The following is a 26,971-nucleotide window of genomic DNA, read 5'->3' on the forward strand; positions in this document are numbered from 1 at the left end:
TAAGGCTGCAATTCTCACCCCACTCACCTGGGAGTAAGACCCATTGAATTCTGAGTAGGCATGGTTTGGATTACAGAGTAAGTAAGTATCACAGTGGAGAGATTCAGGGATGGCTTTGAACATGGTCGGGAAGACATGTAGAGTGGAAAGCAGAAAAGAAGGCTCTGCGAGAATAGCTGTCCAAAGTGTACAACTATTAGAGAGCTGGTCAAAATGGTTGCTAATGACAGCCAGAGAAATGCTATTGATAATAATAGAAGGGACCAGGCAGATGTTGCCATCTAGATCAGCCATTAAATTGATGAACAAGAACAAAACTAGAAGTCTGTCAACCGCAGAGCACTAAGGGTACTGCTCTGATCTTTTCCTTTTGAAATTTTTTATTTTCAGAAAGAATTAACTCAGTATAATAAAACAACGGAGGAAAACAATGGAGAGGTAAAAGCTGATTGTAGAGAATTCTTTGATGGTGCTAATGGGTTTTATGTGGTGGCTTGTGGAAGACTCACGTAGCACCTTTGTTACGTTATCTTCAGGTGCCAGGAGAAAATATTCCTCTTCTCCCAAGCCTTTGGCTGATTAAACAATATATTGGCTTTTAAACTGTGTAGGTGGGCGGCCTTTTCCTTGTTATTTTTGTTTGTATTATTGTGTTTTTATATTGTAAACCACCCTGTGATCTTCAGATGAAGGGTTGTATAGAAATTTATTATTATTATTATCAGTGATAATAATAATAATAATACAGTGGTACCTCGGGTTACATATGCTTCAGGTTACATATGCTTCAGGTTACAGACTCCGCTAATATGGATCATCAACACTGGCTGCTTGGCCACTTTCTTTAGTGACAGTATTATAATACACTGGTACCTCGGGTTACATACGCTTCATGTTACATACGCTTCAGGTTACAGACTCCGCTAACCCAGAAATAGTACCTCGGGTTAAGAACTTTGCTTCAGGATGAGAACAGAAATGGTGCGGCAGCGGCAGCAGGAGGCCCCATTAGCTAAAGTGGTGCTTCAGGTTAAGAACAGTTTCAGGTTAAGAATGGACCTCCGGAACGAATTAAGTACTTAACCCAAGGTACCACTGTAATAGTAATAATCATGTACCCAGGAAAAGGTTTGAAAGGTGCAAACAAATCCACGAAGAAGCTAAAAGGTAGTTCGGCTTCCTAATTTGTAGTGAAAACAAAAAAAAAATTAGCTACCTTTCCAGTAACAAAAAGCATCATTCCCAAAACAGAAACCTATCAGAGATCACTTCCAGATGACTGGCTTAATGTTTAATGAGCATTCAGCAGATTTTTTTGCAGAGTGATTAGACAATGGCAGCTATTTAGTGAGCTTTCATTCTGGAGAGAGCAAAAAAGCAGAGACATCACCTTGCCAACAAAGGTCCGTATAGTTAAAGCTATGGTTTTCCCAGTAGTGATGTATGGAAGTGAGAGCTGGACCATAAAGAAGGCTGATCGCCGAAGAATTGATGCTTTTGAATTATGGTGCTGGAGGAGACTCTTGAGAGTCCCATGGACTGCAAGAAGATCAAACCTATCCATTCTGAAGGAAATCAGCCCTGAGTGCTCACTGGAAGGACAGATCGTGAAGCTGAGGCTCCAGTACTTTGGCCACCTCATGAGAAGAGAAGACTCCCTGGAAAAGACCCTGATGTTGGGAAAGATTGAGGGCACAAGGAGAAGGGGACGACAGAGGACAAGATGGTTGGATAGTGTTCTCGAAGCTACCAGCACGAGTTTGACCAAACTGCGGGAGGCAGTGGAAGACAGGAGTGCCTGGCGTGCTCTGGTCCATGGGGTCACGAAGAGTTGGACACGACTAAATGACTAAACAACTAAACAACTAAACAACTAAACAACAACAACATTGAGAGAATAGATGATATTGCATCAAGCAAGTGCCACACCATCCTTTTGAGTACACCTCCCCGTTGGGAGGATAATCATTGGGAAAGATGGACTTATTTTGCAAGAGCTCCAGATCAGCTTTAATTGTGCAACCTGAATATGCTGGGATGTGAATGAATTCCACCCAAAATAGTGACCATTTGGAAGTGTCCAGTTTCAGAGATTAGTACATTTCATCAAGCAAGCTTCCTTCCTTCCTTGCTTGTTTGCATTATCCGCACAAACTCATTGACATCAAAATGCCAACCCCCTCCCCACCTTATTTAACCCAAATTTACTCTTTCTCAGGAATATATAAGTCCTTGGTCCATGTCAAGTGTCCCAGCGAATGGAAGACTGGATTGCATGGCTTCCAGCTAATTGGCCAATGCCAGCAGAGTTTGGATGGGAGTTCCCTTGGTGGCCGGCCCAACCGAGAAAACACCTCTTGCTAATGTCCAATTAAGCCCCTGTCTGGAAGTGTCCTCGATCACAGTACAAAATGACCCAGCCAGCATACAGCTGATTCTGCAGGGGCAAAGTTGTTCATTAAGCAGAAACCTGCTAATCTTGTCAGGTCTTCCATTTAACAGAGCAAAGGTCCAAACGTTAACAAGCATAGCTGCTCTCCTGTATTTGCAAATAAAAAATGGCTCCAAGTATGATTTGATTTTTATTTGTTGTTGTTTAAAAATAGTGGGCACTAATGCAGGGCTGGAAGTGAACGGGAAAAGGCATGTGCCCCTCCCCCAATCCGGATAAATACCGTATTTTTCGCTCTATAAGACGCACCAGACCACAAGACGCACCTAGTTTTTGGAGGAGGAAAACAAGAAAAAAAATATTCTGAATCTCAGAAGCCAGAACAGCAAGAGGGATCGCTGCGCAGCGAAAGCAGCAATCCCTCTTGCTGTTCTGGCTTCTGGGATAGCTGCGCAGCCTGCATTCGCTCCATAAGACGCACACACATTTCCCCTTACTTTTTAGGAGGGAAAAAGTGAGTCTTATAGAGCAAAAAATACGGTATTTGTTTCATCAACAGGCAGTCATCAAATAGTGGGGGAAAGTTTAGGCAGACATTGTATGAGCTGCTGTTTCAAAGACAAGCATAGGTTTGCTCCTTGGTTTCTCAGCAGGCGTTTTATTTAAGCAAGCTGGCCCTGACAAGTGCATTTCCATTGGCTGGGGGGACCCATTCCATTTTGCCACCTGAGGCAAAATCTGAATTGCTTCCTCCTGCCCCTCTCCTTCAAAGTGTTGCTGCACAGCTTCTCTCTCAAAGGGGTTCAAGCAGATTGGCAATGTGGCTCTCACCAAACTCAGTTGCAGCTGAGGGCTTCTGCCCTGGGGGTTGGGTGAGCGGCAATGCCATGTGCTGGAATTGTCAGGAGTTCAGCCTACACTTGAGTAGGACTCTAGCAGAGACACATGCCTGACGGGCATGTTCCCTTCCTCCTGGTCGATCGATTGGGAGCTTCATAAGCTTTCTTCATTTTTTTAAAAATAATATTTATTCAAGTTTTAAAGGTTAAAAAAGGAAAAAAGGAAAAACACCAAATTAGGCAAACCCCCCCCCAAGACAATACATCACAATGAGTAAAAAGAAACAAAAAAAGGAAAAATACAAACAATTAAAAAACAAATCAGACCTTCCCATAACTTATCTTTCATTTGCTTGTTTCCTTGACCTCCTCACACCTCCCTTTTTTGTATTCTAGTTCAATTAGATATTTCAGCAAATCCTTTCCATCTTTGTTTTTATCCTAATAATTTATCCTAATATACTGTAATTTTACAATCTCTTTTTTCACCAATTAACAATCCATTTTTACTTAGTCCTTTATAACATTTCTGGTAAAACCACATAACTTCATTCCAGCATCCTTCTAACATTCCTTAATTTTACAATGTTTCTGTAAGTAAACTTTAAATTTCTTCCAATCTTCTTCCACCGACTCTTCTCCCTGGTCTCAGATTCTGCCTGTCATTTCTGCCAGTTCCATGTAGTCCATCACCTTCATCTGCCATTCTTCCCGGGTGGGTAAATCTTGTGTCTTCCAGTACTTTGCAATAAGTATTCTTGCTGCTGTTGTAGCATACATAAAGAAAGTTCTATCCTTCTTAGACACCAATTGGCCGACCATGCCCAGGAGAAAGGCCTCTGGCTTCTTCAGAAAGGTATATTTAAATACCTTTTTCATTTCATTATAGATCATCTCCCAGAAAGCCTTAATCCTTGGGCACGTCCACCAAAGGTGAAAGAATGTACATTCCGTCTCTTTACATTTCCAACATTTATTATCGGGCAAATGCTAAATTTTTGCAAGCTTGACTGGTGTCATGTACCACCTGTAGATCATTTTCATTAAATTCTCTCTTAAGGCATTACATGCCGTAAATTTCATACCTGTGGTCCACAACTGTTCCCAGTCAGCCATCATAATGTTATGTCCAACATCTTGTGCCCATTTAATCATAGCAGATTTCACTGTTTCATCCTGAGTGTTCCATTTCAACAGCAGGTTATACATTCTTGACAAGTTCTTGATTGGGATCTAACAGTTCTGTCTCCAATTTTGATTTTTCCACCTGGAAGCGCTTCATAAGCTTTCTTCAGCCCAAACATCACAGCGACCGATGCCAACCGACACCGGCTCACTTAAGGATCCGCAGAGTCTTCGCAGCTTTGCGTAACAGACCTCAGCAACTCGGCATTTGGGCTAATCTACTTTATTTACATATAAACATACATGGAGCACTGCAACATGGCTCCCTCTCTCTCTAGCATCAGACAGCAAAGAGAAAAAGAACAAAGGACAATAGTCCCACTTCACGGAACACAGTAACACAAACATCCTGTCTCCATCACTTCCCACTCTGTGGAGTCAAAACATACACCGTCATGTGATAGACAACAATCCTATGACTGTAATCATAGATCAGGAATTTTAACAGGAACACCTCCCTCTCACTGGTGGCGAAAGCGGTGGGGGAGCCCAGTGACGCCTGAGGCGGGCGCTTCACCCTGCCTTATGGGTAGACGGGCTCTGCCTTTGGCATAATTTAATCCTTCTCTTCTAGTGCTGTTTGCCTGTGATGCTTCCACAGTGCGAATAAAGGAGCTTATTCCTTAAAGGATGCAGGTGAGAACGACCCATTACTTCCATGTCTCTTCAAGTCAAAACCAACATATGCAGGGATAGAAAAGGAGGCGTTAGCTTTGATAGGTGACAAATTTTCTTGCGTTTATCAGTAAAGATTGACGGGTCTGCTTTCAAGTACAGTGGTACCTTGGGTTAAGTACTTAATTCGTTCCGGAGGTCCATTCTTAACCTGAAACTGTTCTTAACCTGAAGCACCACTTTAGCTAATGGGGCCTCCTGCTGCTGCCACGCCGCCGGAGCATGATTTCTGTTCTCATCCTGAAGCAAAGTTCTTAACCCGAGGTACTATTTCTGGGTTAGCGGAGTCTGTAGCCTGAAGTGTATGTTACCCGAGGTACCACTGTACAGTTCACACATTTGCAGAAACAGCAACCTTTTTCAATTATTGAACCACAGCATGAAACAAAGCAGGTGATATACTGGCAATGTTTTTTCAAAGAGGGCCAGATTTGACAAAGTGAACATGCGTGAGGGCCGACCAAGGGACCAACCAAAGATGTTGACCTCATTTTAGGATTGAAGTTGTTGAACTTTTTTTTACGGTTTTATCCCAGAGTTGTTGAGCTTCTTTTAGGATTAAACCTGTTGACCTTTTTGCATGTTGAGACCCAGAGATCTCCCCCCCCCCCAAATAAACACACATTTGACTCAAATTCTAGTTTTGGTTTTTGGCAGAATTTAGGCCACAACTTTATTGATTACAGAAAGTGAGTGGTTGCATAGGCTCTGGTTCGACTTGCTCCCTGCACCCTTGCAGGTAGTATTGACCCAGAGCTCTATCATAGGTCAGCCAAGGGTGAACACCTGAGGTAGGTGGAAAGACCGGGAACAGACTATGTCCACTCCCCAGATGCTCCCTTGGACTCAGGCATGGGCACAACCCCCTCTCGAGGGTTGACCAAACCAAGTTGAGTCCCTGGATTCCTTTAACAGAATACCCTTCACATACGGATAGCAAGACTGTTTTTCCATCCCTATCACCTGAACCAGTGCCTATCCGCAACCTTATGAGTTGTGACAATTTGCTACGCGGCAGGAGAAACCCAAATGGCAACAGCCAATCAGTCAAGTGGGGAAAATTCCTGCCATGCACCTGTCCCAACGACAGATGACACACGGCGGCATGGTAAGGTCAAGCGCACAAGCCCTAAAAATAGGGAGAGGTGGATGGGTGTTCAGATGCACGAGGTCTGGGTCACGTGCATAGGTATATATAAGTCCCTCGGCCCATTTAGACAGCTCCCCATTGGGCAGATTAAACCCAGTAACGAGGGACCTACCAATCGGGTGTTGTGGCTATCCAATAGACCCACCCACAACCAAGAGGTCAGTCTCCAGGTCTCACCGCAACACATGCCATCTTTTAGGGAGGACACACTTTTTGTTGTTGAGCTTTTTTTGGGATTTTACCCCAGGAAATAAACTGCCACAGGGACTGGATTAAACCGGATTAGGCCCCCAAAATGGACTTTGGACATGCCTGGTCCAAAGCAGAGAGGGGCCTCTGGACTTGAATTGTTCGTGATGAGTTAATAAATTGTTGGGAAGGAATGTGGTAGAGTGTATTCAATAGTAATGAGAGAATGACAAGTTATTAATTGTAGGAGGGACCTTGTAGATGCCGCATGGTGATAAGAACCCCCGGTTCATTCTTGCGTTATATTGGTAGGCTGACTGGATGTAGTTAAAGGCTCTGGGCCTCACTTGTACCTTGGTCAAAAATAAACAGCCAAGTTCCCTTAGTGAGTAGCAGTGTTTGTTCTCCGTATAAGCCTGAGGACACGCCTGTTTCTCTACTACCAGTGACAAGAAGTGGAGGTCTCAGTGAACCCAGGTAAGTCTGGAGACTCTGAATATATTTTGTTTGGGAAGGCAAAGTGAATTTTTGGCCAGCATGACAGTGAAGGGAACAATATGGCCCGGGACTTGGTCAGAAGGTATGTGATGTCACAGTCTTCTGGATGCTAAAGAGGTCTGGACCTGGTCAGTTCCGGGATGGAATTTGACTGGGAACCCTGTGTACCCTGTCCTGAGTTCCAAGGAAAAAAAAGAAAGTTGAGATATAAATGAAATGAATACCAAATTTAGCAAAAGAGGAACCACAAATATACAGCAAAATACACCCAATATACCTGCCCTTACGATTCCATATTGAAGAGGAAGAACCAACGCTGTATGCAAATATCAGAGATATTTGCCCATTTCTGATTTTTTCATTGAGGAACTGCTGATAAACTTCCATAAAATCTGGGTTTCCCACTTGGAAGCCCAGCTGTGTATGTGAACCATTTCGCCCAGTATTTTGACGTTGCATAGATAGAAATAGCCCCCACTTTTCAAACTTTGGTGCTTAATCATTTAGACCAAGGGTTTGTTGTTGTTTAGTCGTTTAGTTGTGTCCGACTCTTCGTGACCCCATGGACCAGAGCATGCCAGGCACTCCTGTCTTCCACTGCCTCCCGCAGTTTAGTCAAACTGATGCTGGTAGCTTCAAGCACACTGTCCAACCATCTCGTCCTCTGTCGTCCCCTTCTCCTTGTGCCCTCCATCTTTCCCAACATCAGGGTCTTTTCCAGGGAGTCTTCTCTTCTCATGAGGTGGCCAGCCTTCTTTATGGTCCAGCTCTCACTTCCATACATCACTACTGGGAAAACCATGGCTTTAATGATACGGACCTTTGTCAGCAAGGTGATGTCTCTGCTTTTTAAGATGCAGTCTAGGTTTGTCATTGCTTTTCTCCCAAGAAGCAGGTGTCTTTTAATTTCGTGACTGCTGTCACCATCTGCGGTGATCATGGAGCCCAAGAAAGTAAAATCTCTCACTGCCTCCATTTCTTCCCCTTCTATGTGTCAGGAGGTGATGGGACCAGTGGCCATGATCTTAGTTTTTTTTATGTTGAGCTGCTTCAGTGATGTGAGGCTTTTCACCGATCTGTTTGATGTTCTTCTCTGTGCCTGGATTCCCCCCCCCCCCTCAGCCTTTTTTTTTCTTGCGGCAAGGGGTGCTGGGACTCCAAAAAGACACTGCTGAACTAAGGTTATAGCAAAAAATTTGACAAGTACAGAAACAGATGAGTTTGTGAAAGAAACAGAATTAAATGTGGTTAAAAAAGTAAAATATCTAGGGGTGTATCTGACCTCCAAAAATTTGAATCTGTTTAAGGACAACTACGAGAAATGTTGGTTAGAAATCAAAAGAGATTTGGAAACATGGTCAAGATTGAAACTTTCCTTGTTGGGCCGAATAGCAGCTATAAAGATGAATGTATTGCCAAAAATGTTATTTTTGTTTCAGACCCTACAGGTCATGGACAAGGTGGAATGCTTTGGAAAGTGGCAGAGGGATATTTCTAAGTTTGTTTGGCAGGGCAAAAAGCCCCGAATAAAGTTTAAGATATTAACTGATGTGAAAGAAAGAGGGGGATTTGCCCTGCCAGACTTGAGGTTATATTACGAAGCTGCAGCCTTCTGCTGGTTGAAAGATTGGATTTTACTGGAAAACACTGATGTCCTAGATCTGGAAGGGTTTGACAATGCTTTTGGGTGGCATGCATATTTGTGGTATGACAAGGTTAAAGTGCACAAATTGTTTAAAAACCACATTGTCAGGAGAGCAATTTTAATGGTCTGGACAAAATATAAAGACTTATTGGAGAGTAAGACTCCGAGGTGGCTCTCACCGGTGGAGGCCAAGGCACGTAAGAGACCTAATATGGAAGCCAATTGGCCTAAATATGGGGAAATTATTGAAAAGATTGGAGACAATTGGAGGCTGCAGAGCTTGGAAAAACTAAAAAACAAGGTGCGAGATTGGTTGCATTATGCACAAATTCAAGAGGTTTTTAAAGTAGACAAGAAGGTTGGATTCCAGGTGGAAAAATCGAAACTAGAGACAGAATTGTTAGAACCAAAAAGTAAACTACTTTCGAGAATGTATAACCTGTTGCTTAAATGGAATACTCAGGATGAGACAGTCAAATCCGCCATGATAAAATGGGCGCAGGATTTGGGGCATAACATCATGTTCGAAGACTGGGAAAGGTTATGGAACACCGGAATGAAATTTACGGCATGTAGTGCCTTGAAGGAAAACATTATGAAAATGATATACCGGTGGTACATGACCCCAGTCAAGCTTGCTAAGATATATCACCTGTCTGATAATAGATGCTGGAAATGTAAAGAGGCGGAAGGGACATTCTTTCACCTCTGGTGAACATGCCCGAAAGTGAAGGCCTTCTGGGAAATGATTCGTAATGAATTAAAAAAGGTACTGAGATTTACCTTACCTAAGAAACCAGAGGCCTTCCTTCTGGGCATGGTGGACCGGAGAGTGTTTAAGAAGGACAGAACTTTTTTTATGTATGCCACTACAGCAGCAAGGATTCTGATTGCAAAATACTGGAAGACACAAGATTTACCCACACTGGAGGAATGGCACACGCAGTTGATGGATTATATGGAACTGGCTGAAATGACTGGCAGAATCCGAGACTTGGGAGAAGAAACAATTGAGGAAGATTGGAGAAAATTTAAAGACTATTTGGAAAAACATTATAAGTTGTATGAATGTTAAAAAATGCACCTTTTAGGAAATTCTAGCTTCAGTAATGTTAAATTCAAGAAATGGAAATTAAGGTACAAGGAGTCAGAGATAGAATAATGAAACAACTTTATTGTGTTAAAATGAAAATGTACATGATTTGGGTTATAATACATTTGAAATTGGGCAACATGATAAAAAGGAAGATACAATAAGTATTGAAATAAGTTAACAAATTGCAGACGTTATGTACCACAGAGAATGCAGGGTTGGGAGGATGTGGGGAAGTCCAACAGATTTGGAAAAAAGGGTAAGAAAAATTTGTAACTTTTCTTTTTGGCTTTTATAATACGTTCTTTATTCTTTTTTCTGTACTTTATAAAACTAATAAAAAATATTATAAAAAAACAAAAACAAAAAGACACTGCTGAAGTTCCTTTGGCTTGAGCTTCCTTCCAAGCCTTTTCAGGGGTCATTTAGCCAAACGTTGCCCCTCACATTACCGGTGTACTTGCTTACTGCGATCGGAGCTCACACTGTTGCAGCTGTGGTAAAAGCGGAAGTATTTCTTCAATAAGAAATTGAAGAAGAAATATAGTTCACCACATATTAACATGAGAAGGTTTGGGTGGGTTTGTAAGAAGAGTTAACCTTGACTGGATCCAAAATGGTATGGGCAGGTTATGATTTTTGTCGGAAATAGTGACGGAGGAAAGCTGTGCCATTTCTCTTTTCTTTTCAGAAATATTCAGTGACAGCGTTCTGCTTGCTTGGAGAGTTAACAAAAAACCCTGACTCAACACACTTGGTAAAAAGTCTTCTGTGAAAGGAAAACTTTGGACGGGAGGTTTCTCACACAAACAAAACGCTGAATAATTTTCCTCTGTTGTGGAGTGATAGAAGAAGAAATATGGCTGCCTCAGAAAAGCGTCTTGTGTCTTCTGCCTCAGCAACAGTGGTTATGATTCAGCTGTTAATACTTCAGGTTGCCTTAATAGGAAACATTTCCTGTGGGAATGTGCTTATTTGGCCAGCGGAAGCCAGTCACTGGCTAAATGTTAAGGTCATCATTCAAGAACTGCTACACAGAGGTCACAACGTCAGCATTCTAGTTCCAACATCAGCACTCTTAATCAAACCCAGTGATGATATATCAGCAGCTAAGTTTGAGGTATTTCCAGTGTCCTATGGAAGGGATGAGGTCGATTCCATTTTCTCGAACGCCATATGGGCATGGGTGAACAACAAGCCGACCACCCTGACCTTCCACAGGTTTTACAAAGAGCTGGGGAAAGAGGTGGGGAAAATGGTTGACTTACAGAAGGACATATGCGAAGCGGTTCTGGCCAATAAGGAACTCATGGCCCGCCTGGCAAAGAGCAAATATGATGTGCTTCTTTCAGACCCTGTGGCGTTCGGTGGCGACCTGATTGCCTTGAAATTGGGCATCCCATTTATGTATACCTTGAGGTACATGCCAGCCTCAACCATAGAAAGACACTGTGCGAAGATGCCTTCCCCTCCTTCGTATGTTCCGGCTGTTTTGTCTGAGCTCACAGACAGAATGTCATTTGGAGAAAGGGTGAAAAACGTAATATCTTACCATCTGCAAGACCATGTTTTCCAGGCTTGGTTTGGAGCGTGGGACTCTTATTGCAGTCAGGTTTTAGGTAAGCTTGTTTTTGTTTCTTCTTCCCAAAGTATTATTATTATTTGGTAGAGTAGATGCTCTAAAGAGGCCAAGGATTCCAACTTCAGTCCTTGGCATGACCAGTTAGAAAGGACCTCCTAGTAGCAGGATTGGAAAGGCCTCATCCTGAGGCTGTGTAGAGCCACGGTCAGCTGGAAATAGAGACTACCAAACTTGACCACCTGTAAGGGAAGGAGTAGATCTCACTTGCCTTCCTCCCTTCTTGCTCCATCAAATTGTTCTCTCTTCTGGGCAACTCTCCCTGAATTCAAATTGATCTTGAAGAACTTCTCTCTTTTTAAAACTTTTTTTTATTAGGGATTTGCTATAAGCAACTAACTAGAAAATAACCCATACAAAAGAAATTAAAGGTAAAGGGACCCCTGACCATTTGGTCCAGTCGTGACCGACTCTGGGGTTGCGGCGCTCATCTCGCTTTATTGGCCAAGGGAGCCGGCATACAGCTTCTGGGTCAAGTGGCTAGCATGACTGAGCCGCTTCTGGCGAACCAGAGCAGTGCATGGAAACGCTGTTTACCTTCCCACCGGAGCGGTACCTTTTTATCTACTTGCACTTTGATGTGCTTTCAAACTGCTAGGTTGGCAGGAGCAGGGACTGAGCAACGGGAGCTCACCCCGTCGTGGGGATTCAAACCGCCAACCTTCTGATCGGCAAGTCCTAGGCTCTGTGGTTTAACCCACAGCGCCACCCGCGTCCCATAAGCAACTAACTAGAAAATAACCAATACAAAAGAAATTACGAGACATTAAATGAAGCAGGCATGAGAATGCATACATCAGTGAGGAGACCTTATGAAAATGTATTATAATAGAGGAAATTGCAAAACACGCAATAGGGCAGCTGCCACACAAAAATGTGTGTGTTAGAATAAAATATGCACTAAAATGCTGGTAATTTCTTTGCAGTAACTTTTAAAAATAAATCACAAATTGAAAAATTCAGTCTAATGGAGCGTTTCAGCCTAAAACTTCCATATGCCCCAGCTAGCACCTGAAGGACATCAGATTGGGGAGACCAAGACTGGTACTGATGCACATTCAGCTACCAATTCTGACTTCAGAGGAAAGGATTATTCTAAATATTATAGAAGAGAAAATATGGATTTGGCACTGAAAGAATATCTCTGAAGGAGCCATAGCCAGTTCTGGCTTCCTAACAAATGTGTAGCATAACACATATTTCTGCAGACTCAGTCCCCAGTTGCTGTTCATATTTCTTTTCTTCTTTTTTCAGGTGTACAGTATATAGTTAAAACATAATGTGGAATCCAGCTTCCTGTATTTTGGCAAACAAGGTTGCTAAAGCCCTCATATCTGTAAAGAAAATACAAGCTGCATTTAAACTCATTCCCTTTCCCTCGTTCAACAGGGAGACCCACAACATTATGTGAAGTGATGGGGAAAGCAGAGATCTGGTTGGTCCGCACCTACTGGGACTTCGAATTTCCGCGGCCTTTCCTACCAAATTTTCAATTTGTGGGGGGTCTGCACTTGAAGCCAGCCAAGCCTTTGCCAGAGGTAATTCCCTCCTTTGCCCTTTGCTTGCTTGGTAACTATGCCTGGATCTTCTTCAAAGCACCTCTGGGAAAGGGGAGGGGATGTGGTGGCAAGGTAAAGAAGTTGCAAGGACAACTTGTTGTTGTCGTTTAGTTGTATCCGACTCTTCATGACCCCAATGGACCAGAGCACGCCAGGCACTCCACTGCCCCCCGCAGTTTGGTCAAACTCATGTTGGTAGCTTTGAGAACACTGTCCAACCATCTCATCCTTCTCTTTGTGCCCTCAATCTTTCCCAACATTAGGGTCTTTTCCAGGGAGTCTTTTCTTCTCATGAGGTGGCCACAGTATTGGAGCCTCAGCTTCAGGATCTGTCCTTCCAGTGAGCACTCAGGGCTGATTTCCTTCAGAATGGATAGGTTTGATCTTCTTGCAGTCTATGGGACTCTCAAGAGTCTCCTCCAACACCATAATTCAAAAGCATCAATTCTTCAGTGATCCGCCTTATTTATGGTCCAGCTCTCACTTCCATACATCACTACTGGGAAAACCATAGCTTAACAATATGGACCTTTGTCGGCAAGGTGATGTCTCTGCTTTTTAAGATGCTCTCTTAGGAACTTTTAATTATACGTGGAGGAGGTATGGATTGATTTCCTAATCTTGCTCTAAATAAAGAGCAACCCTGACTCTAAGATGAGTGGCAGCTTTGTAGCATTCAAATCTGAAGACACAGGCAGTCTTATCAAGGGGTGAAGTCTGGTATGACATTCTGAATGGCAGAATGAGGGAGGGATAGATCAAGGGAAGTTTGTCTGGCATCTTCATTATACACGTTTAGGTGCCAGGCAAAAAATTCCTCTTCAACCAGGCCTTTGATTGATTTGTTGGTATGTTAAACTGCACTGGGCTTCTTGAACCAACTTGGAAAATGCCAGGCAGCTGCGTTCTCCCCCACAAGCAACCCTCGGGATGATTCATCACTCTTTTCCCCCGAAGTGCTTCTGTGACACATATCCGAAGATATATGCACACAATCCGATTGCAGAGTCCAAGCAGAAGCTAGGCATTTGAGGTGTGGAATCTAAGCTAATTTATTATATACAAGTGTTACAGAACAAAGAAAACATGGCTCCTCTCTCCACCAGTGTGGTGTAGTGGTTAAGAGCGATAGTCTCGTAATCTGGGGAACCGGGTTCACGTCTCCGCACCTCCACATGCAGCTGCTGGGTGACCTTGGGCCAGTCACACTTCTCTGAAGTCTCTCAGCCCCACTCACCTCACAGAGTGTTTGTTGTGGGGGAGGAAGGGAAAGGAGAATGTTAGCCGCTTTGAGACTCCTTAAAGGGAGTGAAAGGCGGGATATCAAATCCAAACAACTCTTCTTCTTCTTCTTCTTCTCCTCCTCCTCCTCCTCCTCCGAGAGAGCAGACTAAAAGCAATAGTACTACATAGATAACAAAACAGTGTAACTGAACTTCCGGTCTCATGACTCCAATAGTATGGAATGTTAACACAGACATGTGGTGAAAACAATCACACATCCAGCAACGGAGGAATGAAATCCCAACGTGATTAACATCCAATACCCTTTAAAATGCGTTTGTGGGAGCAGGGCGGTTATTGGTTTGTGGAGGTTTTATTTGTTCTTGTTTCTATTATGTATTTTGTGTTGGGTTTTTTTATGATGCGAACCAACCTGAGATCTATGGATGAAGGGCGGTAATCAAATTTAATTAATGGGGGGGGGGGAGATATTATTGTCTGCGTGTCAATCCAGGGACACCATTTCAGATTTCTCTAGAAGGGACATACATTCCTGAAACATTTTCCGGAGCCCAGCTCTGCTTTTTCTGATAGCACAGAGTAACCGGACTGATTGAGCACACAACCTGTAACTCCTCAGTCCTAAAGAGCACTGGAACCTCCTTCTAAGATGCTGGAAACACAGTTTGGAAACTGGACCTTAAATACCACCTTCTCACTCAGAGGCCAGCTCAACTTGAAGTGTTAACATTAACATTTCTAATTCACGCAGCAGGTTCACATGGCAAAGACCTGGAGGGAGGCGGTTTGTTGGTTTATAAAGAATGCTTTTAATCTTTTGACAGGAAATGGAAGAATTTGTCCAGAGTTCAGGGGAACACGGCATTGTGGTGTTTTCTCTGGGCACTTTTTTCCCAAACTTAACAGATGAAAAGAGTAACATGGTTGCATCGGCACTCAGCCAACTTCCACAGAAGGTCAGTGTTCATGTCATTTGGTTAGAAAATAACAGTTCACTTGTATAGTGGACTTGTGAAAATGCTTCCCTGATTTCCTTACCCTGGCTGTGAAATTGCATGCTTTTACAACAGACGTTTTAAAGACTTGCTTTTCTTGAAATCTACTCTTACTTAAATAAATTAGAGGAGGCTTAGAGAATGAGGCTACTCCTAGCCTAATGCTTGTTATGAGATGTAGAATAATGCAAAATAATTCAGAGAGAAGAAAATAGGCTCCCTAAGGTCTGCTTTGAGGAGCAGATGGAATTAACTCTGGATAACTTTTAGTTTGAATCTTTTTTTCAGATTTACTCATACATTATGAATTCTCAGTGCTGGGGGAATATGGAGTCAGAACAGTCCAACATAGCCTGAAGTCAACATACTTGATTGTTTAAATGTAGCTTATATATTTTCTTAATATATAAATGCCGTATTGTTCAGTTGTCTACTAGGCTACTATATATCAGGGACATGGATGTGGTACAGAAATATGGTGCATTACAGCTGTATCTCGGGTTAAGTACTTAATTCGTTCCGGAGGTACGTTCTTAACCTGAAACTGTTCTTAACCTGAAGCACCACTTTAGCTAATGGGGCCTTCTGCTGCCGCTGCATCGCCGGAGCACGGTTTCTGTTCTCACCCTGAAGCAAAGTTCTTAACCTGAAGCTCTATTTCTGGGTTAGCAGAGTCTGTAACCTGAAGCATATGTAACCCGAGGTACCACTGTATTATTATACTGTCACTAAAGAAAGTGGCTAAGCAGCCAGTGTTGATGATTCATATTAGAAACCAGAAGGACAGCTCAAGTTGTTGGAGAAGCCTACAGATCAACATGGTGCTGATTGAAAGCCAAGCAAGATGAGCAGCATGCCTGGGGGGGGGGGGGTGTCATCCCAGTTTTCCTTGCAACCTGAGCTACAGAGAACAGTCTTTCCATTTCCCCTCCAAATCCAGGTTCTTTGGCGCCACAAAGGGAAACGACCAGAAACCTTAGGAGAAAACACCAGGATTTATGACTGGATCCCACAAAATGATCTTCTCGGTGAGAGAGACCTAATGCTTGTTGCAGTTATGGCTTCATTGCAGAGTTCTGCCAATTCCTAGGAAATATCTCTCCTCCATCCTCACTTTCCTCACTCACGTCATGACAGCCCTAGATAGTAGCAATGAACATCTTCCCCTTCGTTTATTCCATTCCTAATCAGTAGCTTCACCCTGCCCCTTAGAATCATAGAATCATAGAGTTGGAAGAGACCACAAGGGCCATCGAGTCCAACCCCCTGCCAAGCAGGAAACACCATCAGAGCACTCCTGACATATGGATGTCAAGCCTCTGCTTAAAGACCCCCCAAGAAGGAGACTCCACCACACTCCTTGGCAGCAAATTCCACTGTCAAACAGCTCTTACTGTCAGGAAGTTCCTCCTAATGTTTAGTTGGAATCTTCTTTCTTGTAGTTTGGATCCATTGCTCCGTGTCCGCTTCACTGGAGCAGCAGAAAAAAACCTTTCTCCCTTCTCTATGTGACATCCTTTTATATATTTGAACATGGCTATCATATCACCCCTTAACCTCCTCTTCTCCAGGCTAAACATGCCCAGCTCCCTTAGCCGTTCCTCATAAGGCATCATTTCCAGGCCTTTGACCATTTTGGTTGCCCTCCTCTGGACACGTTCCAGTTTGTCAGTGTCCTTCTTGAACTGTGGTGCCCAGAACTGGACACAGTACTCCAGGTGAGGTCTGACCAGAGCAGAATACAGTGGCACTATTACTTCCCTTGATCTAGATGATATACTCCTATTGATGCAGCCCAGAATTGCATTGGCTTTTTTAGCTGCCACATCACACTGTTGGCTCATGTCAAGTTTGTGGTCAACCAAGACTCCTAGATCCTTTTCACATGTACTGCTCTCAAGCCAGGTGTCACCCATCTTGTATTTGTGCCTCTCATTTTTTTTTGCCCAAGTGCAATACTTTACATTTCTCCCTGTTAAAATTCATCTTGTTTGTTTTGGCCCTTGTATTCTGTTCTGCCTGTTTTATTGCTGAGCTTGGATCATTTAAAAAAATAATATCAGAATTGGCAATGTGTGTGTTGGGCAGGGAAGAGGGGAAGATGCAAACTGGAAAATGGTGAGCGCACACATGCTGTAGCCTAGGGATTGTCAACCTAAGGCCCATGGGGTCGTTTAACTGGCCCACGAGCCGCCCTGAACCAAGCTGCCCACTCCTTGAGTCTCTGTGCGCTGTGCTAAACCTGCACAGCGCAGCACGGGGACTCGCTTTTGCGGCGCCGGAAATTCCCGGAAATCATGTCTGTGCAGACACGGGCGCCAGAAATCATGGGCAGGCGGGCGGGCAATCCAGCCCACGAAGGGATCTCTGCTGGAGTGAAGTGGCTCAGGTAAGGTAAACCTTGCTGACCCCTGCTGTACTTGGAAACACTTGGATGGGGAGAATCCCAATTGAAGACTTGTATGTTTTGTTTTGTTTTTGAAGTGGACAAGGATCCAATTTCTAGGCTTTTGCACATTCCCTTCCCACTTACTGCTTGCTGGTGTGACCCCACTCCTTGTCTGGTGCAAGCAATTGGCACAAGCTCTTTGACTGAGCTTCCCCCATTCCAAGAGTAGAATCAGACCATTGTCCAGAAAGGGGCACACATCCCAGCCCCTGCCTCCACACAAGGTGAGATGCAGGCTGTCCCTGCTATTATTAATTAATTAATTAATTAATTAATTAATTAATTAATTATACCCCGCCCATCTGGCTGAGTTTCCCCAGCCACTCTGGGCAGCTCCCAATCAAGTGTTAAAAACAGTACAGTGTTAAATATTAAAAACTTCCCTGAACAGGGCTGCCTTCAGATGTCTTTTAAAGATAGGATAGCTGCTTATTTCCTGAAGGGAAGGGTGTTCCACAGGGTGGGCGCCACTACCAAGAAGGCCCTCTGTCTGGTTCCCTGTAACCTCACTTCTCGCAATGAGGGAACCGCCAGAAGGCCCTCACCGCTGGATCTCAGTGTCCGGGTTGAACGATGGGGTTGGAGACGCTCCTTCAGATACACTGGACCGAGGCCGTTTAGGGTTTTAAAGGTCAGCACCAACACTTTGAATTGTGCTCAGAAACGTACTGGGAGCCAATGCAGATCTCTCAGAACCGGTGTTATGTGGTCCCGGACTCCCAGTCACCAGTCTAGCTGCTGCATTCTGGATTAATTGCAGTTTCCGGGCCACCTTCAAAGGTAGCCCCTGGTTATCATATTTCTTCTGCCATCCCCAGTTGGATCAAGTTATTACCCCTCATCCAGCAGTTGTTTCTCACACCTGTTTCTCACAGGTGTAACTTCTTGGGATCCTTGGCGGAAAGGGGAAAGAGGCAGGGAAAACACCTGGATCCATCCCAGGGAATACCAACCCCTCAGACCGTGCTGTTTTTCAAATCTTGGCCCAAACCTGAGCAAGCTAGCCGAGCTCAAATATTTGGTGCTTTGTGTTTCAACTATTCAGGAGATCTGGAACTACAAATTCTCTCTGTTTTACGAAGCTGTTATGTGCTTGGACAGGGTCAGTTTTGAATTCTAGCAACTTTAATAACCTGCCTTTACCATCCCATAGTCAACAGATTCTCATCTTCCTCCTCCAGGACACCCCAAGACCAAAGCCTTCATAGCACATGGTGGGATCAATGGGATTTATGAAGCCATTTACCATGGTGTTCCCATAGTGGGGATTCCTTTTTTTTCTGACCAGCATGACAATATTGTACACATGAAGGCAAAGGGGATGGCTGTGGAACTGGACCTTCAAACAATGAAAGCAGAAGATTTGTTGGTAGCTGTGAAGGCTGTGATTCACAATCCCACGTGAGTGGTCAACCCTCCCATTTAAAATGTCAAGCAATTTTTAAAAGAAAACCTCTCTCCCAAATCTCAAAGCCCCTTCGCACTAAGTCACTTTGGATTTTGAGTGAATGATGTCATATTAGTTTTTTTAATTGTTACTCTGCCCATCTGACTGGGTTATCCCAGCCACGCTAGGCAGCTTCCAACATATAATAATAATAATAATAATAAAACATTGAACATTTAAAAACTTCCCTAAACAGGGCTGCTTTCAGATGTCTTCAAAAGGTTGTATAGTTACTTATCTCCTTGGCTCGGGGGCTCACAAGACTCCATACCCTCCAACAATTCTCCAATGAAAATAGGCACCTCCTAAGGTCTAAAATGGAGGGATGCAGGGGGCGCTGTGGGTTAAACCACTGAGCCTAGGGCTTGCAAATTTGAAGGTCAGTGGTTCGAAACCCCACAACTGGGTGAGCTCCCATTGCTCGGTCCCTGCTCCTGCCAACCTAGCAGTTCGAAAGCACATCAAAGTGCAAGTAGATAAATAGGTACCACTCTGGCGGGAAGGTAAACGGCGTTTCCGTTCGCTGCTCTGGTTCACCAGAAGCGGCTTAGTCAAGCTGGCCACATGACCTGGAAAAACTGTCTGCGGACAAACATTGGCTCCCTCGGCCAGTAAAGCGAGGTGAGTGCCACAATTCCAGAGTCGTTCATGACTGGACTTAACTGTCAGGGATCCTTTACCTTTTTAAAGGAAAAGTGGGACATTCCAGGATCAAATCAGAAACCAGGATGGCTTCTGTAAACCTGGCGCTGTCTCAGGAAAATAGGGACACTTGGAGGGTCTGCCTTCACTGTCGGATGAAGAACTCAAATGTCCAAAGGCTTTAATGCTCAAATCAGATTGGTACTGTTATGTACTGAGTTGAATAGGATCCAAATTGCAGCAGTCTGATTGGTCCTAGAACAATGCAGCAATATGATTGGTTGGCAGGAACCACCCAATCATGCTCCAGATATAAGTGAATCCACAACCTGATTGGCTTACAGTAGCATTCCAGAATTAGCCAATCATGTGCAGCCCATTGTGTAAATAATGTATATAAAGCAGATACTTTGAGGGGACATTCATTCATTCCTCCTCACCACTATGAGCTGAATAAAGAGCATGAAATCACTTTGCGACTCTGAGTATATTTCACTGGCGACGAAGGTGGGATCCCGCTGAGCTGACTGCCACACACACAGCACCGCAGCACCGCCACCTGCCGCACCGCTGCCTCGCACCGTGTATCCAGGCTTCAGCTCCGGGACACAAGGAACTCAGAATGGCAACCGACAGCAGCTTCTCGCTGTTCAACCCAGCAACGGGAGACTGGGAAGCGTACGCCTCCCGTTTTACCTTCCTCCTAGAAGCCAAAGGGGTCACCGATGAAGAAGACGCCAAGAAGAGGGCGATATTCTTCAGCGTCTGCGGAGAGGAGACATTTGAAATCGCCCGGGCTCTCCTTGCGCCTGAAGACGTCGCTACTGTTCCATACAAAACAATAATGGAACAGCTGAAGGGGCACTTTTCGCCACAGCCCTCAGTGGTGGCTCGTCGAAATGCCTTCTACGCAAAGCGGCAAGCCCCTGGGGAAACCATAACTGGGTTTGTGACCTCTCTCCGCCAAGCCGCCCGGTTCTGCAACTTCTCAGAGCTGGAGAACATGCTTCGGGACCGCCTCGTCGGTGGCCTGAAGGATGAGAAGCTGCAACGACGCCTCTACGCTAAGAAGGACCTAACGTTCCAGGTCGCTCTGGAGGAGGCCCTGGCAACGGAAGCTGCCAAGAGGTCGACACAAGTGGCACAGCCGAGCCTGCCATCCCAACCAAGGGTTCACCACGAAGACCTCACCGACGACTCAGGATCTGACAGGGAGGAAGTGTACCGAGTACAGCAGCACACTCAAGCAGCCCACATACCACAGCTGCCTCGACGAGAAGGAGGGAACTGCGCAAGCTGCGGGGAAAGTCACGAAAGGAGGACCTGCCGTTTCCGCAACGTAGAGTGCAGGCAGTGCAGAAAATTGGGACACATCGCCCGGGTGTGTCGGGCTCGGCCCACCCGACGCCAGGCATCAGATGACCAATCCAAGAGCCCCAGGTCCCGGGGCCCAACGCACCAAGGCAACTCGACGGAGCTCACGGACGTCCAGGTATACCAGTTGCCCTACCCCAACATAGAGAAAATTTATGTAGAGGTACGGATAGAGGGGGCCCCATGCCGCATGGAGCTTGACACGGGTTCAAATCTATCCATAATCTCGGCAAGGACCTTAAGGAAACTGTGTCCTACTGGGGGTCCCAAACTCAGGCCGGCCCCATTCACCCTCCGGGACTTCCAGAAACGTAAGGTCCCCACAATGGGGGTGGGGACCTTCAGGGTGCAATACCGAGGGCGGACGCGGCAACTGGACTTGCTTGTGGTCAAGGGCCCCTACATTAGCTTACTGGGATTGGCATGGTTTGGACCACTGGGGCTAGCCATCACCGGGGTGAACCACACTACCTTACAAGTGGACGTGGATGCCATATGCAAGGAATTTCCAGAGGTTTTCGATGGGAAATTGGGACAGTATACGGGCCCCCCCATTGCTCTACAGCTTGACCCCGCAGTACGACCAGTCAGGCTAAAGGCCCGCCGGGTCCCGTTCGCCCTGAAACCCCGTATAGACGAGGAATTGGACCGGCTTGTGGAGCAAGGAGTGCTGGAGCCGGTGCCCAATGCCCCCTGGGAGACCCCAATCGTAACACCAGTAAAGCCTAATGGTTCAGTCCGCATCTGCGCAGACTACAAATGTACCATAAACAAGGCCCTCACGGCCCATGCATACCCAGTGCCAGTGGTCAGCCATGTCCTTGCCACCCTGGCTGGGTCAAAAATTTTCGGCAAGCTGGACTTGGCCCAAGCATATCAACAGCTTCCAGTAGATGAGGCCACGGCAGAGGCACAGACAATTGTGACGCACAGAGGAGCGTTCAGGGTAAAGCGGCTGCAATTCGGTGTCAGTGTGGCACCAGGCATATTCCAGAATCTAATGGACTCGCTCCTTAAAGGGATTCCTGGCGTCACCCCCTTCTTCGATGATGTGTTGATTGCCGGGCCCACACCAGAGGAGTTTGAGGACCGCCTCCGCACCGTTCTGCACCGTTTCCAGATGGCGGGTCTCAAGGTGAAGCGGGAAAAATGTCTACTAGGAGTGCCTCAGGTGGACTTTCTGGGATTTATGGTGGACGCAGAAGGGGTCCACCCAACTGGGGACAAGGTACGGGCCATTTGTGATGCCCCAGCGCCCAAGAACAAGACTGAACTTCAGGCCTTCTTGGGACTATTGAACTTTTACCATTCCTTCCTTCCCCACAAGGCGGCGGTAGCGGAGCCCCTACACAGACTCCTGGACAAGCGGGCCCCTTGGGTGTGGGGCCAGCGCCAGGAGGCTGCATTCCAGGCAGTCAAGGACCTGCTTGTCTCAAACTCGGTCTTGGCACACTTCGACGAGAGGCTGCCGGTGGTGCTAGCATGCGACGCCTCGCCCTATGGCATTGGTGCTGTCCTGGGACACCAACTCCCGGATGGGAGAGAGGTACCGGTAGCATACTTTTCCCAGACACTCAACGCAACCGAGCGGAACTACTCGCAAATAGACAAGGAGGGGCTCGCAATCGTGAAGGGAGTAAAAAAATTCCATGATTTTTTGTACGGGCGGCCCTTCACCGTGGTGACTGACCACAAGCCGTTGCTTGGCTTGTTTGCTCCCGAAAAGCAGACCCCCCAAGTGCTGTCTCCTCGTGTCCTCAGGTGGTCAATTTTCCTTGCCAGCTACCAGTATGCACTGATTCACCGCCCGGGGAAGGCGATGGGCCATGCGGATGCCCTCAGCAGGCTACCACTACCAGAAACAGGCCCCGACCCAGCACCTGCACAAGAGGTTATGAGCCTGGAGCTGCTTCCTGACCGCCCCATTCAGGCACAAGAAGTTGCACACCATTCCAAGAAAGATAGGGTCATCTCCCGGGTCCTGGACTGGGTGTGGAGGGGATGGCCCAGCAGCAGTCCTGGGCCAGAATTCGCTGGCTACACAACCCGCAAACATGAACTGTTGGCCCACAAGGGGTGCCTGTTATGGGGAAGCAGGGTTGTTGTTCCCCAGCCCCTCTGCAAAAGGGTCCTCACAGCCCTACATGAGACACACCCAGGGGTAGTAAGAATGAAGGCCCTGGCCAGGAGTTATGTGTGGTGGCCAGGGATCGACGGAGAGATAGAGGCCTGGGTCAAACACTGCCAGGCCTGCCAAGAATCCCGCCCAGATCCCCCAAGGGCCCCAGTCCAGTCCTGGGAGTCCGCCCGAGCACCATGGTCACGCCTGCATGTGGACTTCGCTGGCCCCTTTCAGGGGAAAACATTCTTCATAGTGGTGGACTCCTACACCAAATGGCTGGAAGTTGCACTGGTACCGTCCACTTCTACATCCGCAGCCATCCAGGTACTACGCAGGCTCTTTGCAACCCACGGGCTCCCTGACACTCTCGTCTCAGACAATGGGACTGCATTTACGTCAGGAGAATTCCAAACCTTCACAGCGCAGAACGCCATCCGCCACATCCGTTCGGCGCCATTCCACCCTGCCACCAATGGCCAAGCAGAACGCATGGTGCGGACCACCAAGGACACCCTTCGCCGCATGACGCAAGGGGATTGGGAGTACCGCCTTGCCACATTCCTCCTAGCACAGCACAGCACCCCCAGCTCAACGACTGGCCGGAGCCCCGCTGAACTACTAATGGGTCGGCGCCTTGCAATCAGATTGGACCGCCTTCACCCCGATAGAGCTCAGGATGAGGTAGTGGTGGGGGAAGGCAGGAACCCCCGGACCTTCGAGGCCCAGGACCCAGTGTACGCAAAGAATTTTGGGGCAGGCCCAGCATGGGTACCTGCCACAGTCACCAGGGTCACTGGCCCCGTGTCGTACGAGGTGCTAACGGATGGGGGGCAATGCTGGCGCCGCCACTGCGACCAGATACGGCGACGATTCCTGGGAGAAAACCAGGAGGAGGAAAGGTCAGAGGAGTCCCAAGGGAACAGCGGGGCAGTGAGGCCCATAGAGCAGGAGGGGGCAGCAGGAGAGGCAGAATCAGTAAATACAGAGAGGACCTGCGAGGCCGAAAGGACACCGGAGCCAGAACCACGACTGAGCGAGCCGGTTGCGCCAGACCAAACAGGCCCATCACAGCCAGCATCCTTGGAACACGAGCCAGAACCTGAACCCCGGACCAGGGAACACCCCAGGCCACAACGCACACGTAGGCCGCCGGCGTACCTCGAGGACTATGAATGCGACCTCCCGGGCAGGACTGGAACTTAGAGGGGAGGGGTGTTATGTACTGAGTTGAATAGGATCCAAATTGCAGCAGTCTGATTGGTCCTAGAACAATGCAGCAATATGATTGGTTGGCAGGAACCACCCAATCATGCTCCAGATATAAGTGAATCCACAACCTGATTGGCTTACAGTAGAATTCCAGAATTAGCCAATCATGTGCAGCCCATTGTGTAAATAATGTATATAAAGCAGATACTTTGAGGGGACATTCATTCATTCCTCCTCACCACTATGAGCTGAATAAAGAGCATGAAATCACTTTGCGACTCTGAGTATATTTCAGGTACATAAGGTAAACTACAGATTACAAGGTACATCAGAGGGAGGAGACACACGCCTAAGACATTGACCCAAGAAGCAACACACCTCCTGCACCTTCCTTTTGAAGAGGGGGAGGCAAGTGGCTGGAGTCTCAAGGCACTCTGTCGAATGGGCTGACTCTCTGTAGAATTTTTGTACTGGTGCTGGCATCTCTGTGTCCATAAAAATGGAGACAAAGTCAGGACTGGCTCAGCATAATCTTTGCTTTCAGCTGCCTCTCCAGGTGAGGGACGCCCTTCACTGATAGGAAGAAATGCTGGAGGCTGCTCCACATTGGGAGGTGTTGGGCTAGGGGTGTCCAATACCATAGAGGTGGGTGCTCCTCTGCAAACCCACTCAGCCTCTCTTTGCAAACCAGATCTAACCACAGACCACTGAACCTCTTCCCAGGTTCAGACATTTCTTTCTTTCCCTTTGTTGTTCATTTCTATTGTTTTTATTATCATTTCTATTGTTTTTATTATCAATCTTTATTGCATTTTTAAAATTTACAAAAAAAGAAAATAAATTAATCCTTACACCCACATATACCAAAAAGAAAAGAAAATATGAAAATAAAAATTAAAATTAAAAAAGGAAAAGATATTTGTCAAATACACCAAATTATTTAAGGAGTAGAAACCATAGTTTGACTATTCTACATCCAAAATTCCTAGAAAGACATTACCTTCATATTCCATCTTTTCTTTTTTTTACCGTCACATTCTTTCTATTCCACTCAACTAGATCGAGTCCCTTATATGTTAATTGACTTCCCTCTATCTCTTTGCGGTTTCCATATTTCTCTTACATTTAAGTAATCCGTATTCCATTATTAAAAAAGAAAATTTCCTTATATCTGTGAAGTTAGTCTAGGCACAGCCCAGTGTTGTTATTGGAACCATATTTTGTCAGATAATTTTTAAAGCAATCCCATTCAGGACCAGACATTTCATGGGGTGTCAATTCCAATTTCCCTGTCTCATGAGGACTCTACTGGTGTCCTTCAACACTCTTAAGTTCCTTTCCTTCTTCCTTGGGCTCCGAGCTCTGCATCCATGACAACACAAACGGGACTTGTAATACCTGCTAAACTGCAATGGAAACGTGAGTTTGGGCCCTATTCCAATTTGTCCTTCCTTTTCGCTCTTTCCCCCTCCCCTTCTTGATCCAATCCTCCAGGTATAAGGAAAATGCAATGAGACTGTCGCAGATCTACCACGACCAACCGATAAAGCCGCTGGACTGGGCTGTCTTTTGGATTGAGTTTGTCATGCGCCACAAAGGGGCCAAGCACTTGAGAGTAGCTGCGCATGACTTGACCTGGTACCAGTATCACTCCCTGGACGTCTTCGTCTTCTTGATCAGTTGCATGGCAGTCGTCACATTTATTGCTGTTAAATGCTGTTTATTTTGTTGTCGGAAATGTGGCAGGGTCCTTAGGAAAACCAAAACAGAGTAGCTTCTTCTGGGACTCAGCCATCATTGTTTCACTTGCGTTATTTGGTACGCTCAGAATTGGTGTGCTGAAGCCCCTTCAGGAAATCCAAAAGCTGTAATCATTTGCAAAAACTTTAAACTGAATTGAATGTACAATAAACCAACCTTTGTGTGTCGAAGCCCCCCAGGACACCCCCAAATAAAGACACAGTTCCCACAACATTTTTGTTTTGGTTTTTGGCATAATTTTGGCCACGACTTTATTGAATTACAGTATGTGAGTGGTTGCTTAAGCATTGGTTAGCGACTATCTGTTCCCACATAGAGGTAGGAACAGAACTGACAACCGCAAGCCTGTGGAAGTCAGTAAGGGAAAACATTTTTGGGGAGAGAATAGAGCTGGGCGCCAGGCTTTCACCTCTCCCCAAATGCTCCCAGGGGCTCTTGCATGGCCCTAGCCCCTTGCCAGGGGTTCGGACAAGAGCATGACAAGCCCCTGGATTCCTTTAACGGAATACCCTTCAGCAGCAGCATTCGAGGGGGAGGCATAGCCAACTACATCCCCTCTACCAACCAAAATTAACCAATGCCTAACAGCAACCTTACAAGTTGTGATGATTTGCTACGCGGGTGGCCCTGTGGGTTAAACCACAGAGCCTAGGACTTGCCGATCCGAAGGTTGGCAGTTCGAATACCCGTGACGGGGTGAGCTCCCGTTGCTCGGTCCCTGCTCCTGCCAACCTAGCAGTTTGAAAGCACCTCAAAGTGCAAGTATATAAATAGGTACCGCTCCGGCGGGAAGGTAAATGGTGTTTCCGTGCACTGCTCTGGTTCGCCAAAAGCAGCTTAGTCATGCTGGCCACATGACCCGG

General features: G+C 46.0%; 1 protein-coding gene across 1 annotated transcript; it reads left to right on the plus strand.

Moving 5' to 3' along the window:
- The first annotated feature begins 10,492 nt into the window (after positions 1-10,492).
- On the plus strand, positions 10,493-26,553 carry LOC310830045 (UDP-glucuronosyltransferase 2A2-like). The gene is made up of 6 exons (XM_083709498.1): positions 10,493-11,285; positions 12,695-12,843; positions 14,934-15,065; positions 16,045-16,132; positions 18,735-18,954; positions 25,842-26,553. Exons 1-6 carry the CDS (start codon positions 10,526-10,528, stop codon positions 26,119-26,121), a joined length of 1,629 nt encoding a protein of 542 aa, XP_083565624.1. The 5' UTR covers positions 10,493-10,525; the 3' UTR covers positions 26,122-26,553.
- Positions 26,554-26,971: the final 418 nt, after the last annotated feature.

The sequence above is a fragment of the Podarcis gaigeae genome, assembly GCF_964106915.1.
Source record: "Podarcis gaigeae genome assembly, chromosome: 13".
Classification (NCBI taxonomy): domain Eukaryota; kingdom Metazoa; phylum Chordata; class Lepidosauria; order Squamata; family Lacertidae; genus Podarcis; species Podarcis gaigeae.